The sequence below is a fragment of the Adiantum capillus-veneris genome, chromosome 21 (assembly GCF_014529385.1).
Source record: "Adiantum capillus-veneris isolate H3 chromosome 21, ASM1452938v2, whole genome shotgun sequence".
NCBI lineage: Eukaryota > Viridiplantae > Streptophyta > Polypodiopsida > Polypodiales > Pteridaceae > Adiantum > Adiantum capillus-veneris.
In genome coordinates this window covers 64392213-64407526 of record NC_140951.1, presented here as the reverse complement: position 1 = coordinate 64407526, position 15314 = coordinate 64392213, and the positions used below count along the sequence as shown (strand labels likewise).

Sequence of the window (15314 nt, the reverse complement as noted above, 5' to 3'; positions counted from 1 at the left end):
GCTTGCACCTTGAAGGTGTATGGTCTTATGCAAGACGTTGACATGGGTGAGAGAATTCACGATAAGAGTACTAGTCAAGGGCTATTGGAAAGTGCTTGGTAGTGCTTTGCTCGATGTCCTCATGAAAGCACAAAAAGCTCCTTGTCCAAAATATTGGAGCGCATTGATTGCATGATGTACCCATCAAGAACCTTCTGTAATAACAAACCTCCCTTGCCACAATGCCGTGCATCTTGAAGGCATGTGGCTCTATGCAAGATGCTGATATGGGCACAAAAATTCACAAAGATTTTGATGTTGAAAAAAGATGTCGTGCTTGGAACTGTCTTGGTCAATATGTATGCCAGATGTGGTGCGATTGAGAAAGAACAGAAAGTGCTTGAGGAGCTTCCTATCCAGAATGTCGCCTCCTTGGAATACACTAACTGCGAGATGTGCACAACAACAGCAAGGCCAGAAAGCTCTAGGCCGTTTTTAGTGGATGCAAAGCAAGATTAGTCACCTATACTTTGGTCTTGAAGGCTATGCTTACATCTTGAAGGCATGTCGCTCTACGCAAGTGCTCGAGGAGCTTCTTATCCAGAGTGTGGACTCTTGGAATGCATTGATTGCAAGATATGCCGCATAGGGACAGGGCCAAAAAGCTCTAGTTTGTTTTCAATAGATGCAAAACGAGGATGTCTCTCCAGTTGCAATCACCTACACATGCATCTTGAAGGCATGTGGCTCTACACAAGATGCTGATATGGACACAAAAATTCACAAAGATGCTGATGTTGAAAAAAGATGTCGTGCTTGCCACTGTCTTGGTCGATATGTATACCAAATGTGATGTGGTTGAGAAATCACAAAAAGTTCTTGAGGAAGTTCCTGTCCAAAATGTCGCCTCTTGGAGTACACTGATTGCGGGACATGATTAACAAGAGCGGGACCAAAACGTTCTAGGCTCTTTTCAACGGATGCAAAGCAAGTGTATCTCTCCAGTTGGCAATCACATATGCATGCATCTTGAAGGCATGTGGATCTACGCCAAGATGCTGATGTGGGCACAAAAATTCACAAAGATGCTGATGTTGAAACAAGATATCGTGCTATGCACTACCTTGGTCGATATGTATGCCAAATGTGGCGCGCTTAAGAAAGCACACCAAGTGCTTGAGGCGCTTCCTATTTAAAATGCAAGTCTTGGAATGCATTGATTGTGGGATACATGCGATAGGAGCAGGGCCAGAAAGCTCTATGCCATTTTCACGGATGCATCTTTTCAAATTCAATCTGAATGCAAATGCTTGCACCTTGAAGGCCAGTGGCCTTCCATGAGCCGTTGACATAGGTGAGAGTATTAACGAGAAGATATCTGATCCAGCACGCTTGGTGAAGGATGTCATGCTTGGCAATTCCTTGGTTGACATGTATGCCAAATGTGGTACTGTCTCACGAAAGCATGAAAAGTTCGTGAAGGGCTTTCTCTTTAGAATGGAAATTGTCAATCAGGGGCTGTTGTAAAGAATTGTCATGCTTGGCAATGATTTGGTTGACATGTATGCCAAGTGTGGTGTACTTTTGTTCTTGACGAGCTTCCTGATCGAGATCCGGTCTCTTGGAATGCATTGATTACAGGTTATGCCCAACAGGGGCATGGCCAAGAAGCATTGGGATGTTCCCAGCGGATGCGAAGCGAGGGCTTCTCTCCAGATGCAGTCACCTATGCTTGCATTTTGAAGGCATGTGGCACTTTGAAAGACGTCGACACATGAAAAAAAATTCATGATGAGCTTGTTAGTCGGGGACTGTTCAACAAAAATGTTGTGCTTGGTAACGCTTTGGTTGGCATGTATGCCAAGTGTAGGGTACTTTTCGAAGCACAACAAGTTCTTGACGAGCTTTATGTCCGGGATGCAGTCTCTTGGAAGATCAGGGCCAGGAAGTGCTTGGCTGTTTTCATCAGATGCAAAGTGCCTTTCACAGTTGAGCACCATCGTTCTTGCTTCCACCATATTTGGACGTATAAAGAGACGAGTGAATTTTGATAGGCTTTGAATCCTCTCAATTCTGTCTCAAGTTTGTATTGTATAAAACGGTTGTATCCCTTTGTAATCAAGTCAAGGATGCCCAAGCCACCCCACCCCTTCCCCCTCTAGAGCTACAAAAATCCCTGAGATGGCAGGTATGGAAGTCCAAAATGTGTCAAGTCTACTCTGCCATAAGATTTCGGATGAGGGATTCTCTCCTCCTTTAGCTATTCCTTGTTGGGGTTTCCTCCCCCTATCTGAGGGTTTATTGTACGCTTTTCTGTTTTTGCTAATCTAATTTACACTTTTCTCAAAAAAAGTGATATCAACGCAGTGAAAGCCATATATTTCCCCATGCAACTTGCAAATGCTTGGAAAAGGAAGGGGAAATCAATAATGGCAGGCTATTACATTAACAGGAGAAGATGCGCTTCTTAAAGGCACTACCAGGAAATATGGCCGTTGGGTAAGAAGGGGCAGCTTTGTTAAAAACCCACAAAAAAAGCCTTTGAACAAACTTTTCTTTTTTTCATCAGTTGCACGAGAGAAGATGAAAAGGCGGCTCATTAGGCTATCGAGTGTATACACACAACCCTCACGGCTAGAGAGAGAAAAGTGGTGATGTGTGTGAGAGAGAGAGAGAGAGAGAGAAGAGAGAGAAGACACTGTGTGCGCGATAGTGAGAGAGGAGAGTGCGCTTTTACATTTCGGCTCTTTTGTGAGAATTGTGTCGTGTGTGTGTTGTGTTTCGAGCAGGGCTCTCCTGCCACCTTCAGTTTCCGTGCTGTGCTGTCTGTGGCTGCTATACATGTAACCGTTTAATCTCTCTCTCTCTCTCTCTCTCTCTCTCTCTCTCTCTCTCTCTCTCTCTCTCTCTGTGTGTGTCCGCAGACAGGCAGGGGATTACGTAGATAAGTTCTCGAGCCTCACGCTCATCACTTGACACTCACGTACTGCACCCCCCCTTCCTTCTCTCTCTCTCTCTCACACGCACACACAGCTGCCCTCCTGTTGGGCCGCCTAATTCAAGCTTCAGCCATGGAGTTACCCGCATCAGCTGGAGCCTCTCTCTGTCTCGCGATTCTCCTTTGCGCCATGTTATCCCCAAGTAAGATGTGTGTGTGTGTGTGAGAGAGAGAGAGAGAGAGAGAGAGAGAGAGAGAGAGAGAGCAAAGTGCATCAGCTTGTATGGCAATGAGGTTTGTGTGTGTGTGTGTGTGTGTGTGTGAGTGAGAGAGAAAAAGAAGTGCTTCATCTTCCCGGCAATGAGGCTTATCCTGTGTGTCATGTGTATACACAGAAATGGCGAATGCGAGCCGCTTTGGGCTTTGCTACGGGCGAGTGGCAGATAATCTACCATCGCCCCAGATGGTAGCACAGCTCCTTGTAAAGGACTCGGTCACAAAAGTGAGGATATACGACTACAATGTTTCAGTCATACAAGCATTTGCAGGTACCAACATAGAGCTCATTGTTACAATCCCTAATGAGGAGCTCTCCAATTTTCAAAGTGAGGCGCCTGCCGATCAATGGGTGAACAACATCCTTGTCCCTCTCCTTCAATCCGTCAAAATCACCGTTGTCACTGTCGGTGTCGAGGTCCCCACTTTACACCCCAATTCTGCCTCGCTGGTCCTCCCTGCCATGCAAAATATCCACACCGGACTCACCAAAGCCAACCTTGCTGACCAAATTAGGGTTTCAACCGCGCATTCCATGGCCATTTTGAAATCCTCTTTCCCGCCATCCTCCGGTGCCTTCAATGACAGCCTCGCCACAAGCTTTGTTGGCCCCATCCTCGACTTCTTGAAAGCCACTGGCTCTTTCTACATGGTGAATGCATACCCATTTCATGCATATATGTCAGAGATGGATAGCGTCGCACTCGATTATGCTCTCTTCCAACCCAAAGATGTCGTAGTGGACCTGAACACCAACTTGTCCTACTCTGGTTTGCTGTTGGCGCAAGTTGATGCGGTCTACTTTGCCATGGAAGCAATGGGTCATTCTGAGCTGAGTATCATGGTGAGTGAGACAGGCTGGCCAAGAGCAGGGGACTCGGACGAGGCCGTCGCAAACGTGCAAAATGCGGCAACGTACAACAACAACCTACTCATGCTTGTTGAAAACAACACAGGGACCCCGCACAGAACAGGGCATCCTCTGGATGTATATATTTTCTCCATTTTTGATGAGGACATGAAAACAGGGAAGAGTTCTGAGAGGCATTGGGGGGTGTTTGATACGTCTGAGAACACCTTCTACTATCTCGATCTCAATGCCTCGGATGAGGGGAGCCAGCAGAAACTGAACGGGACGGGGAGCACATGGTGTGTCGCATTGCCAAGTGCGAGCAATGCGAGCCTAGAAGCAGGGCTGAATTTTGCATGTGGGAAGGGGAATGCAGACTGTGAGCCGATTCAGCAAGGAGGTGCATGCTTTTTACCCAACACATATGTGAACCATGCCTCCTATGCATACAACAGCTACTACCAGAATAGTGGGGACAACACGGCAGCCTGCGATTTCGGAGGGACAGCGACCATCACCACGGAGGATCCAAGTCAGTACATTTCTTTGTTTCTGTTTGCTACCTATGCATTTGCTATTGCTGTAGAATGAACATTTTTTTTTTCCATGCTGGCATTTTGCAGGTTATGGGTCATGTATTTTCAAGGCAGAGTAAGTCCTCATTACCTTTGCGGTCTTATGTGTGTGTGTGTGTGTGTGTGTGTGTGTGTGTGTGTGTGTGTGTGTGTGTGTGTGAGAGAGAGAGAGAGAGAGAGAGAGAGAGAGAGAGAGAATGTATGCAGCTCTGTGCCGAGCATCGTCGGAGGATGTTGCGGTAATGGGACGTCTTCATCATGGAGGAAAACACCAGGCAACAACATGGGGAGGTGGCTCTTCTTGTTGTCATGTATTTTGTGCTTACTATGACACAGAAAAAGACGGAATTTTAGCATTCTTTTGTACCTTGGAGGGGGAGGGTTAAGTGGCATAAGCAATTGTTACCCTCCCCTCTCCCCTTCCCCTTCTTCAAAACCCCCTGCGGCAACCCAAAACCCCTATCCCCCACCCACCTCAACACAATTTTGGAGTGTAAGTGGCAGGCTACACAAATTTTGTACACCTTCCTCACTATTCACTATTCCTCCTGCCATACCCATTTGTCAATGGTCAAGCTTAAATCAATCTCTCTCTCTCTCTCTCTCTCTCTCTCTCTCTCTCTCTCTCTTACATATGGTGGTTTGATGGTGAATGCTTAAGAGACAGCTCAATGCTTGATGGTGAATGCTTGTGAAAGCCTGGAAGAATTTGTGAAATATAGTGGTTCGATGGTGAATGCTTGTGAAAGCCTGGAAGGATTTGTGTAATTAACATATCCGTGTAATGAGTTGGGTTTTTCTGAAATCAATTTCTACTTGAGGTTTAGTGCCTGCTTGCAACAGATCTTTTGGTGTCTCAAACTCTGAGAATAACAAGGCTATATATCCAAGGATGTGTCTTCAGAGTCAATCTTTAGCATGGCCTCTGAAAGAAAGGACTAAATTCCAAAGGGAAGAGAGATCTATCATGAAGCCCAACATAGTTTTGGAACATTCCATTGATAGTATCTCAACATTCATAATCCCTTTGTGATTGAACAAGATTGATAATCCCCTTTTTGGTTTACAAGGACACCACTTGAAAAGCCTCACGAAAGAAAGGACTGAATTCCAAAGGGATGATCAATCTTGTTCCATTGATAGTCTCATGAAGCCTTCACTAGATTGTATTATCAGACCATTGCCTTGAGGACTATGTATCCCAAACAAAGCCCCTTTATCCAGCTAGAAGATAGTGTATATCTTTGTGTAACAAAAGGTGTAGTCTTTCCATAAGTGATGTACCAAGATATTAGTTCAACATCAATTACTTGGTCATGGTACAATCATAAGAGGATATGTGTTTGCATTTGAAAAGAAGTTACAAGAGAGAGTACCAACAAAACCTTTGGAAGTTCGAACATAGTGAAATAAAAAATCAAGCCTAGCATTAGACAAACTATCATAACCATAGACTTGGATAATTTCTCCCCAAGTATTGGCTTAACAATAGATTGGTACCCAGACATTTTAATGTCATAAAACTTGTTTTTTTTTTTTAAAGGACATTTCTATTCTCCAAACCATGTTAAATGGATTTGAAAAAGTCTTTACTAACTAAAAGTAAAGTCTTCCATGTTCCCTTTTTTCTTTTCCTACCCACTCAAATTGGTTGATTTTTCTCTTAGGTCAAATGATTTATTTGTCACAAAACTGTGTGCACCACTCTATGTACTTACTACCGCCATGTACTCATGTGATATAGAGCCAATTGATATCTTGTATATGATTTATGCATCACATAGTACTATATACACACTTTTGCAAACATGGTGTTATAGAACTGATAGTGGATCTCAAAACAACTTCGCAATGTTTTTCTTATGTAGTGCGACAAGTCACACATGAGTTAGCAATTACTTTTTTCGTTGGTATTTTCTACAAAATGGTCCCAAAAGGACACTATGCTGTTCGATTGTGTTAACTTAGGCATAAAATAACATGTATCATCCAAAAGAAGAAATGTGTTCATTATTTTTTGTTTAAGTTTACACTCTCATTATGTTGGGAATAGGCTTCCGTTCTTATGATAATGATATAATGAGTCTACAAGATGAGCTACACACTGGAGTTCAAATGCATGGGACCTATCATGATATTTATTTGGTTTACTGCTATCGTGAACTATGGATACTTAGTATAGAGTAAGGTGATACTTTGGTTTTTAATCTCCCACTTCCTAAGAAATGTTAAAATTACGGTTGTAGGAATGTGTAGATGGAGAAGATGAGCATGAACTCGAGTATTCAACGCAAGCAATAGTAATGTTGAGTGATGAGTGCATATACAAGCTAAGGGAAAAAACTCAAAAAGGAAAAAATGTGGCCCGATGGTCCATCCGGTTGAAAAAATGCACACAAAGATAGAGAAGATGAAGAAGCAACTCAAGAGCACACAACACAATTGAAGTTTTATTAATGAGTGTGCTAATACACAAATAAGGTTTGTCTTAGAGTGATGGGTGTATACATAAGCAAAGGGGGGGGGGGGGGGGGGGGAACCATATGTAGTTATTCCATGAATGGGGAAGTAAGCTCAAAACTTTGTGAAAAGCTTTGAACTTCTCTCGAGAGGCAGCAAAATTGCGAAGCTGACCTGTCTTGTAGGGATCCTCTCCTTGACATAATGATAGTGCATCTTGATGTGCTTTGTGTAAGCATAGAACAATGGGTTTCTCAATGCTAAGCCCTTTGATTGTTATTATAGCTTAAAACGGTGCCCTACACGTAGCCTCATAATTAGAAGTTGCCAATCTTCTTGCTCAATCAACAATGTATGAGCTATTGAGTATGCAACAAAAACCAATAGTGTCATAGCATTTAGCCTAATCTAACTCTTCAAAGGCATGTAAGTTATAGCAAATAGCCTAATGTGAGTCTTTAAAGGCATGTAAATCTAGCGACAATGACTCTCCCTCGGGATAAAACAGCCTATGCAATATAATGCCACTTAAGCAACAAAACTTACTTAACACCTTCGGATGCATAGACTCTCGACTATGCAAAAGTCTGCTCATATGAGAGATTATATACTGAATATCTAGCCTCATAATGCACATAGGAGTTAAACAACGAATAACCTACTGAGAGACGGTGACATCAACCTTTGGCATTGTGAATACTAGACTTCAGACTTGCCTCCATAAGAGGAGCAGTAGGTTGTGGAATCCTCGAGGACAAAAATCTATGCAGTAATGTCTCAATTTACTTTGCAACAAAGCAACACCACCATCATCTTGCTTACACTATATGCTCGAATAGTGATCCAAAAGCTCCAAATTTGACATTTCAAAAGAGACTTTCTAATCGGCTTTAAATCAGCAATACATCCCTCATTGGATTAAATGATCACCATGTCATCAACATAGAGCACAATGATTAGAAACACGCAATTTGCATGCGTGACCTGCAAAGTGCTATCAATTGGACTATTCTAAAAACTATGTACACCTTGTTTTCCTATGCTTTTTAAGAGTTGTGTTAAAAAACCCAAGTTTGACGTTTCAAAAGAGGTATTCGCATTATCCTTAAAATCAACGATACATCTCTCATTTGGTCCAATGATTACCATGTCATGAACATGGAGCACATTGATTAGAAATACATTATTTGTATGATATAAAAAGTGCTCTCAATTGGACTATTCCAAAAACCATGTACACCTTGGTTTCCTATCCTCAATTGTAAACCTCAAAGCTGCATTATGAACACTTCCTTATGCCTATCACCATTCAAAAACTTAGTTTTTATGTTCAAATGATGATAGGCTCTGGTGTTGATGATGGAATCATTAATCTGTTATTTCTGTGATAAAAATGGAGATACAATACAAATTAAAATACAAGGCTTGACACCTGCTGCAAAAACACTAGTCTATGTTACAATCCAGCAAAAGCTCTTGTTTCTTGGCTCTTACCATATCAAAATTTCACAACGCCATCCTCACAACGGGCTAGATTCCTGATTCCACCAGCCAATGACGTCACTCAGCATTCACAATTCGCTTACTTGAATTAGCGCGATGAGAGAAGAGATACACTAAATGAGCGACTGCTCCCATCCACAACGCTATTGTCGTCCTCTCTCACCACCCTCGCCTTCCCTTCTGTAGAACGACCATCGTCTTCCTCAGGCAAAAAGCTCTTGTGGTGGACATTGCCCATTTGTTCATGGACATGAGGGGCCACTGCCCATCGACAGGAATCAAGTATGGAAAGGACAACCTGTGGCCATGAGAAAAAGAGTTAAAACTTCATGTAGACCACAACGCCACCTTCCCATATAGTCAACACTCCACCCTTCACAATTCTAGCATTAATGTAACATCCCCCTCTCTTTTCTGCTTGCTTTGACCATAACTGTATAATTACTGTGGGTTGTTTATCAAAAGTGTATCCATGACACAAAGACACAGAAGAAACATGATAAATATGCAGAGAGCACCAAATGTCTACATCTTTTTTCTTTTTGAGGTACAATTGAAATTTGAAAGATGCCGCTGGGAGTCGAACCTTGGTCACTATGCACCCACACATCCACCTTAACCACTACTCTACGACCCCATCTTGGAATTTCTAAAGACTTTCGGAACACGTTTGGTCTGCCTATTGGTAAGTTTTGAGAGGGCAGATATCAAAGAAATCTCCATGATCCTCACTTTTGCAGGCACAAGAATTAGTGAGATAACCTTCATTGATGGACGATTTGCTGAATCAAATGCTGCACAATCGATAGCTAGCCTGACAATGTCATAATATTCTTTCTCTGGATAATCATCGCCAAGCCTTGGATCAACAATGCTCTTGAGATCCTCACTCCTCAATTGTATTTTAGCCTGCAACATTCAATCACAATTAACCTTACAAATACATGAAATTTAATTTAACACTGCGCACATAACTATTAAAGTAGTTAGTGTGCCTTGGGCCTCCTCCTTCACAACTGGAACACACATTGCCAGAGAAAACCACATAGGAAGTGTTATTACTGAGTGTGCTGATAGAAAGATTATAAGGATTTCCTTAGAATGATGGGAATAAAAAATACTCCTAGTTAAGGAAAAAAGTTCCATGGTGGTCCTAAGTGTGTTCACACACATCACTGCCATAATATGGTAATGCTCTTGTATCTCCAACAGGAGATCGCTTTTGTAATTTGCAACGAGGAAATTGCATAGGGAGGCAAGCGATCCTCAAAATTTGAACTGTTGGCATATCAAGCTTGGAGAAGTCAAAGCAAGTGGATACTTTTCTTACCCATTCCACAAGGTTGTGCTCATCGATGCGAGTGTTGTCGATAGATTTCTGACCAGAAACAAGCTCCAACAAAACCATGCCAAAACTATACACATCACTAGCTGTAGTGAGATGTTCTCTCAGAATATACTGGGGATCAATGTAACTGCCAAATGAAACTTGTCAATTACAAGTGCATCCTTTTTATGAACAAATCATATACATATTTGGACATGATTAAGCATTAGGTATAACATTACCCAACTGTTCCGGCAGGTCTTGTGGAGAACTCTGTTTGAAACTCTGGAGCCTCTCTTGAAATCCCAAAATCAGATAGCTTGGCAACCAGATTCTCATCAAGCAGAACATTGCTTGGCTTGACATCTCTGTGTATAACTGGGGGATCCTGCAAAACACTTCGTCATGTCAAGCAAGTAAACTTTTCAATATATGCTACAACAGGCAGTTGAAAGATGCGACCAAAGCGCAGCTGCACACAAGCATTTGACTACCGCGAAGGAATGAAGATATTCCAGTCCTTGTGCTACTCCAAGTGCAATGTCCAGCCTTTTTAGCCAGTCAAGTTGAATTGTACTCCGATTTTCTGCATAAGCAAGCATATAAGTAAAGATTAGACAAGTTCCAAAGACAAGAGCTTTTCACAGCAAAGCTTCCAGTTACGGGTGAGGAATAAACGCACTAAAGAGGAGCGTATGCAAATTTCCATTCGGCATGTACTCGTACACAAGTATCTGCTTACCATAAGCAGGACACAAAAGGTTCTCTCTCTCTCTCTCTCTCTCTCTCTCTCTCTCTCTCTCTCTCTCTCTCTCTCTCTCTCTCTCTCTCTCTGGTCCTCTATCTGCTCCCCATGCTCATGTACATCCTGCGAGAGCATGTTGCTGTCAAACGACCAGGTCTCCCACAAGAAAAACAGTGTCCAAGAAGCCGAATGAAGAAGACTCCCTGCCATATATCGCCCCCATGAATAAAAGAAAGGAGAGAGCTACAGTGGCTAATCCTTCACGACACAGAATGAAGGAAAACCCTAATATTGGGGTTTGCTCTCGTGTTTCCCCTGAGTTTCGGCAGTGTGGAAGTGTGTGCCCGCCCGGACCGACGGTGTACAAAGAGGCATTAGCTCTAGCGAAAGGGAGGACCAAAAAGATTTTGAAGAAGCGCGAAGCTAGGCAGGGTTTGCCAGGTGTTGTGATGCCAAAGCAGTGTGATGCGAGCCACATGTGGTGCAAAGAGAAGTGCAAGTGCGGAAAGAACCTAGGGTTCTTTGGCTACAAAGAGACAGGGTGGTTCCTATGCCAAAGATGTCGCGTATTGCTACACGACGACTAGTGCGACGGAAGAAGCGAGCTTTCTTGGTCCAGATGGAGCAAGATTTATATCAGCTCTTCCTTAGTAGAGATTCAGGAGAGGCTTGGCGTCTATTCGATGAGCAATCTCCCCTACCAGTGATTACTTCTACAGAGATATGGGGGCAGTATGCAACATCTTTATACACTGTACCTGGACAACCACCACTACGAGACCCACCACAGCCATGTCCGACTACGACCACCTTCTTTACCACTGAGATGGTAAAGGAGGCCATTGACAGGATGAAGACCAGACGGGCACACGATCATGAGGGTTTGGTAGCAGAGCACATTATACATGCTGGGGATTTGTTGGCAGAGATGCTTGCACGGTTATTCAACCGTGTCATGTGTGACGGCTTCCCTGAGTCTCGGAGATTATCTACTATTGTACCTATCTTCAAGACAGGAGACCCCACAATGCCGGGGAATTACCGTACTATCATGGTAGGAGACACATTGGCATGGTTATATGCATCCATCCTTGAGCATAGGCTGTGCAGTTGGGCAGAGATTATGGGCATACGGGCACCTGGGCAGGCTGGTTTCAGGAGGGGTTTCTCCACACTAGATCATGTCTTTACACTCAAAGCTATCATTGAGGAGGGTCGAGCACATAGTAGACGGATATACTGCAGCTTTGTGGATTTCCGCAAAGCTTTTGACACAGTACCGAGGGCCAGATTGATGCGCCGACTTATGGAATTGGGGGTACCCACAGAGCTGATGTGGGGGATTATGGCATTGTACAGTTCAGTGATGGGTCATGTACGCACATCAGAGGGGATATCTGACATAGTTCACTCCACTATCGGAGTGAAACAAGGGTGCCCACTATCCTCTACTTTATTTGGTATGTATGTCGATGAGGTCTCTGATTATATTGACAGAGGAGGAGATAGAGGTGCTAAGCTTGCAGGGACCTGGATCCCTCTTTTATTGTACGCTGACGATATCGTGTTGATATCAGACTCACCAAAGGGTATGCAGAGACATTTGGACCATAGTAACAGGGAATGGCCGTTTTCAGGTCTCCGTTCCCCGTTCCCATTCCAAGTTCCCGTTCCGTGTTCAAACGTGAGTACCTGTAACAGGGAATGGCATTTTGTTCCGCATTCCTGTTCCCTGTTCCGTTCCGGTTTCCCGTTCCTGGTAACTATGATTTGGACGCATTGCATAGTTTTGCAAGGGATAGTGGATTGTCTGTCAACCTTGGTAAAACCAAGGTCATGGTATTTAATACCACGCCACAGTGGGTTAGGAGATCAGCACCTACTATCACATATGGGCAAGACAGTATGGAGTACACTGATGCATACACATATCTTGGGGTGGTCTTTAGTGGACTGAGGTTCACACTGAAAGTGGCAGCAGACACTAGATTGACTCGTGCCTATGCAGCCCTATGCGTTTTAGAGAGGATTTGTTCGCAGGTTCAGGTCCAGGAACCTCGAACAAAGCTCTGGCTTTTCGATACTTTGGTCGCTTCAGTTATGCACTACAGGGTTCAGGTTTGGGGACCGTCTATTGACAGTGCTGGATGGAGTAATATGGAGAGACCCCTGATATCTATGATTTCTAGGCTGATTAGAGCCAAGGCCTCAATCCCACATGACATCATACGAGCGGAGCTGGCTGCCCCACCTATGGAGGTTGAGGCACTCACCAAATCAGTATCATTTGTACACAGCTTATGGGACACCACCAGGGACAGGTCTGCCAGGCTTGCTCTTGAGTCATCCAGACAACTGGCATTACAGGGAGATACATCATGTTGGTATGCACACATGAGCTCATGGTTTCAGAGGCATGGTTTCAACATGGACAGGCTGCCCCCTTTCCAGTATTCTCTTGATGCACCATCCTTGGCTCTTACACGGATGGAGACTACTAGACTCATTCGGCAGGATCTTATCCAGCTTGATAGCAAGAGGACATGGATAGAGCCATCACGTGAGTTGGGTACGAAGAGGGTTTTCTATAGAGAGCATCTTCTCCAACTCACGACAGACGGATTTGTCACACGGCCCAGTTACATGGACACACATCTATCTCATGGGTTGCGATGTGCTATAGGCCAGATTCGCACATCTTCACACCAGCTTGGGATTGAGACAGGTAAATTCAGAGGCATACCAGCAAACAGTAGGATATGTCAGTTATGCCATGCAAAGCCAGAGACAGAGTTTCACTACATATGTCACTGCACAGTTTACTATGAGATACGGGGACGCTTTCATTGTCTATTCAGAGATGGTTTTGACTCGCTAGATAGAGTCATGAGATATCAGGATCAAAGATGTCTCGGATTATTTCTACTTGAGATACAGAGACATAGAGACGCTCTATTGAGAGGGCAAAGACAGAGATAGCCCGAGACACATCTCAGATTTCTTCAGTCTCAGTACCACAGAGGCAGAGGGGACACCACCATCACACAGCTCGATTCCCACCCATACACACACCAGCAGTACTCTCATTGACCGAGCTATAGAGTTGGGGAGATCGAGACGACCGCGACTAAGGAGGGGAGCCACGCAGCACCGGTGGAGATTGCGGTAGAGGATCCACAGGATTCTAGCACGACACCCAGAGTGTCGATCAGGATAGGCTTCATGCTACTGCTATATTATATCATGGTGACACTTATCCCCACTTTGTACCTTTGTGGCATGATACCATTGCTCAGCCTACCAGCCACCCATAGGAGTCGGTAGCACTCCTATCTCAGTTCTTTGTTTGCAGTTTTCTTTGGTTGTACCCAGACTTGGTACTAGAATCATCATTGTAATCAGTTGGTCTCATAGGTCATTTTGGCCTTTTGTAGACGTTAATATATCATTTCTCTCTCTCTCTCTCTCTCTCTCTCTCTCTCTCTCTCTCTCTCTCTCCTTTATGGCATGATACCATTGCTCAGCCTACAAGGCACCCATAGAAGTCGGTAGCACTCCTATCACTTCTTTGTTTATAGTTTTCTTTGTTTGTACCCAGACTTGGTACTAGACTCATCATTGTAATCAGTTGGTCTCATAGGTCATTCCGGCCTTTGGTAGACGTTAATATATCATTTCATTTCATTTCTCTCTCTCTCTCTCTCTCTCTCTCTCTCTCTCTCTCTCTCTCTCTCTCTCTCTCTCTCTCTCTCTCTCTCTCTCTCTCTCGCGTAAGGTTCTGTCTCGCAGCAGCAGGTGATGCAGGTGAGTTGAATTCTCTCGGGCATTAGGAGGCAGCGCGCAGGGAGATTCTCTCTCTCTGCAGATGACGCAACAGGTGACTTGAATTCTCTTTCTCTCTCTCGCGTAAGGTTCTGTCTCGCAGCAGGTGCAAGGCACGCACGGCAGCAAGAGGTAGCACGCAGGGAAATTCTGTCTGTGTGTTAAGGTTTCGGGCATCAGGAGGCAGCGCACAGGGAGATTCTCTCTCTGTGCAGGTGACGCAACAGATGCAAGGCACGCAGGGCAGCAAGAGGTAGTACGTAGGGAGACTCTCTCTCTCTCTGCAGGTGACGCAGGTGCTTCCTCTCTCTCTGCAGATGACGCAGGTGACGCAGCAAGTACAAGGCGCGCAGAGACTGCAGGCAGGTTCAACGCGCAGGCTGACGAGGGCGCAGGTGCAGGACACGCAAAGGCTGCAGAAGGCGAGCTTCTCCCACAGAGGGGGCTGCGCGTGGATTGAGCCAGTGCCCAACAGGGGCTTGTCTGAGCCGTGAGCTGACCCTGCTCGGGGGGGGGGGGGCACGTGCGTTTCTCTGCAACTGCGCAGGACAGCAAGTGCAAGGCCTTCATTTGAGTTGCCTCAGTTGCTTACGCCCGTAGTGGGCTGAGTTGATGTATACACCCGCATCGGGTTTGTTTTGTGGTATTTTGTTTTCTCCACCTGGACTCTCCCGAGCCAGAGAATCGCGCTGTTTTGGAGGTTATGCTGATTCCTTGAGTGGGCCACGAACCCACATCTTTGTATGCCAGTAGTTGGGTGAGCCAGCGTGCCCCGATCCCCCCCCCCCACCATTTTGTATTGTAAGCCGTGGGGGGTTTGCCGAGCTGAGGAGGATACA

General features: G+C 44.6%; 2 protein-coding genes across 9 annotated transcripts in view; one reads left to right on the top strand and one right to left on the bottom strand.

Annotated features, from left to right (window-relative positions):
• Positions 1-2775: 2775 nt before the first annotated feature.
• On the top strand, positions 2776-5172 carry LOC147431068 (glucan endo-1,3-beta-glucosidase 13-like). Of its 2 annotated transcripts, XM_086493729.1 has the most exons (4): positions 2816-3120; positions 3313-4575; positions 4667-4694; positions 4826-5172. In XM_086493729.1, the coding sequence occupies exons 1-4, from the start codon at positions 3051-3053 to the stop codon at positions 4947-4949; spliced, it is 1485 nt and encodes a 494-aa protein (XP_086349855.1). In that variant the 5' UTR covers positions 2816-3050; the 3' UTR covers positions 4950-5172. The 2 variants fall into 2 exon arrangements, with proteins under 2 accessions (XP_086349856.1, XP_086349855.1); XM_086493730.1 differs by lacking the exon at positions 4826-5172 and having other exon boundaries at positions 2776-3120; positions 4667-4698.
• Positions 5173-8149: 2977 nt separating this feature from the next.
• Positions 8150-15314, bottom strand: part of LOC147431066 (uncharacterized) — a 100001-nt gene continuing 92836 nt past the window's right edge. For 5 of the 7 annotated variants that reach the window (XM_086493722.1, XM_086493723.1, XM_086493724.1 and 2 more), the window contains 6 exons: positions 10591-10642; positions 10403-10494; positions 10151-10296; positions 9912-10056; positions 9344-9490; positions 8150-8879 (listed from right to left, as the gene is read on the bottom strand). In XM_086493722.1, coding sequence (XP_086349848.1) covers positions 8670-8879; positions 9344-9490; positions 9912-10056; positions 10151-10296; positions 10403-10494; positions 10591-10642 — 792 coding nt within the window. In that variant the 3' untranslated portion in view covers positions 8150-8669. Of the gene's footprint in view, positions 8880-9343; positions 9491-9911; positions 10057-10150; positions 10297-10402; positions 10495-10590; positions 10643-15314 lie in introns of those variants that run through there. The other 2 variants (XM_086493727.1, XM_086493728.1) reach the window with 2 other exon arrangements.

What these genes read in the sequence shown, in the direction of transcription:
- LOC147431068 (XM_086493729.1), top strand. Translation starts at nt 3,051, where the DNA reads ATGGAGTTACCCGCATCAGCTGGAGCCTCTCTCTGTCTCGCGATTCTC. An exon ending in TTGCGCCATGTTATCCCCAA is followed by an intron (nt 3,121 to 3,312) that starts GTAAGATGTGTG and finishes GTGTATACACAG; the next exon opens with AAATGGCGAATGCGAGCCGC. An exon ending in CATCACCACGGAGGATCCAA is followed by an intron (nt 4,576 to 4,666) that starts GTCAGTACATTT and finishes GGCATTTTGCAG; the next exon opens with GTTATGGGTCATGTATTTTC.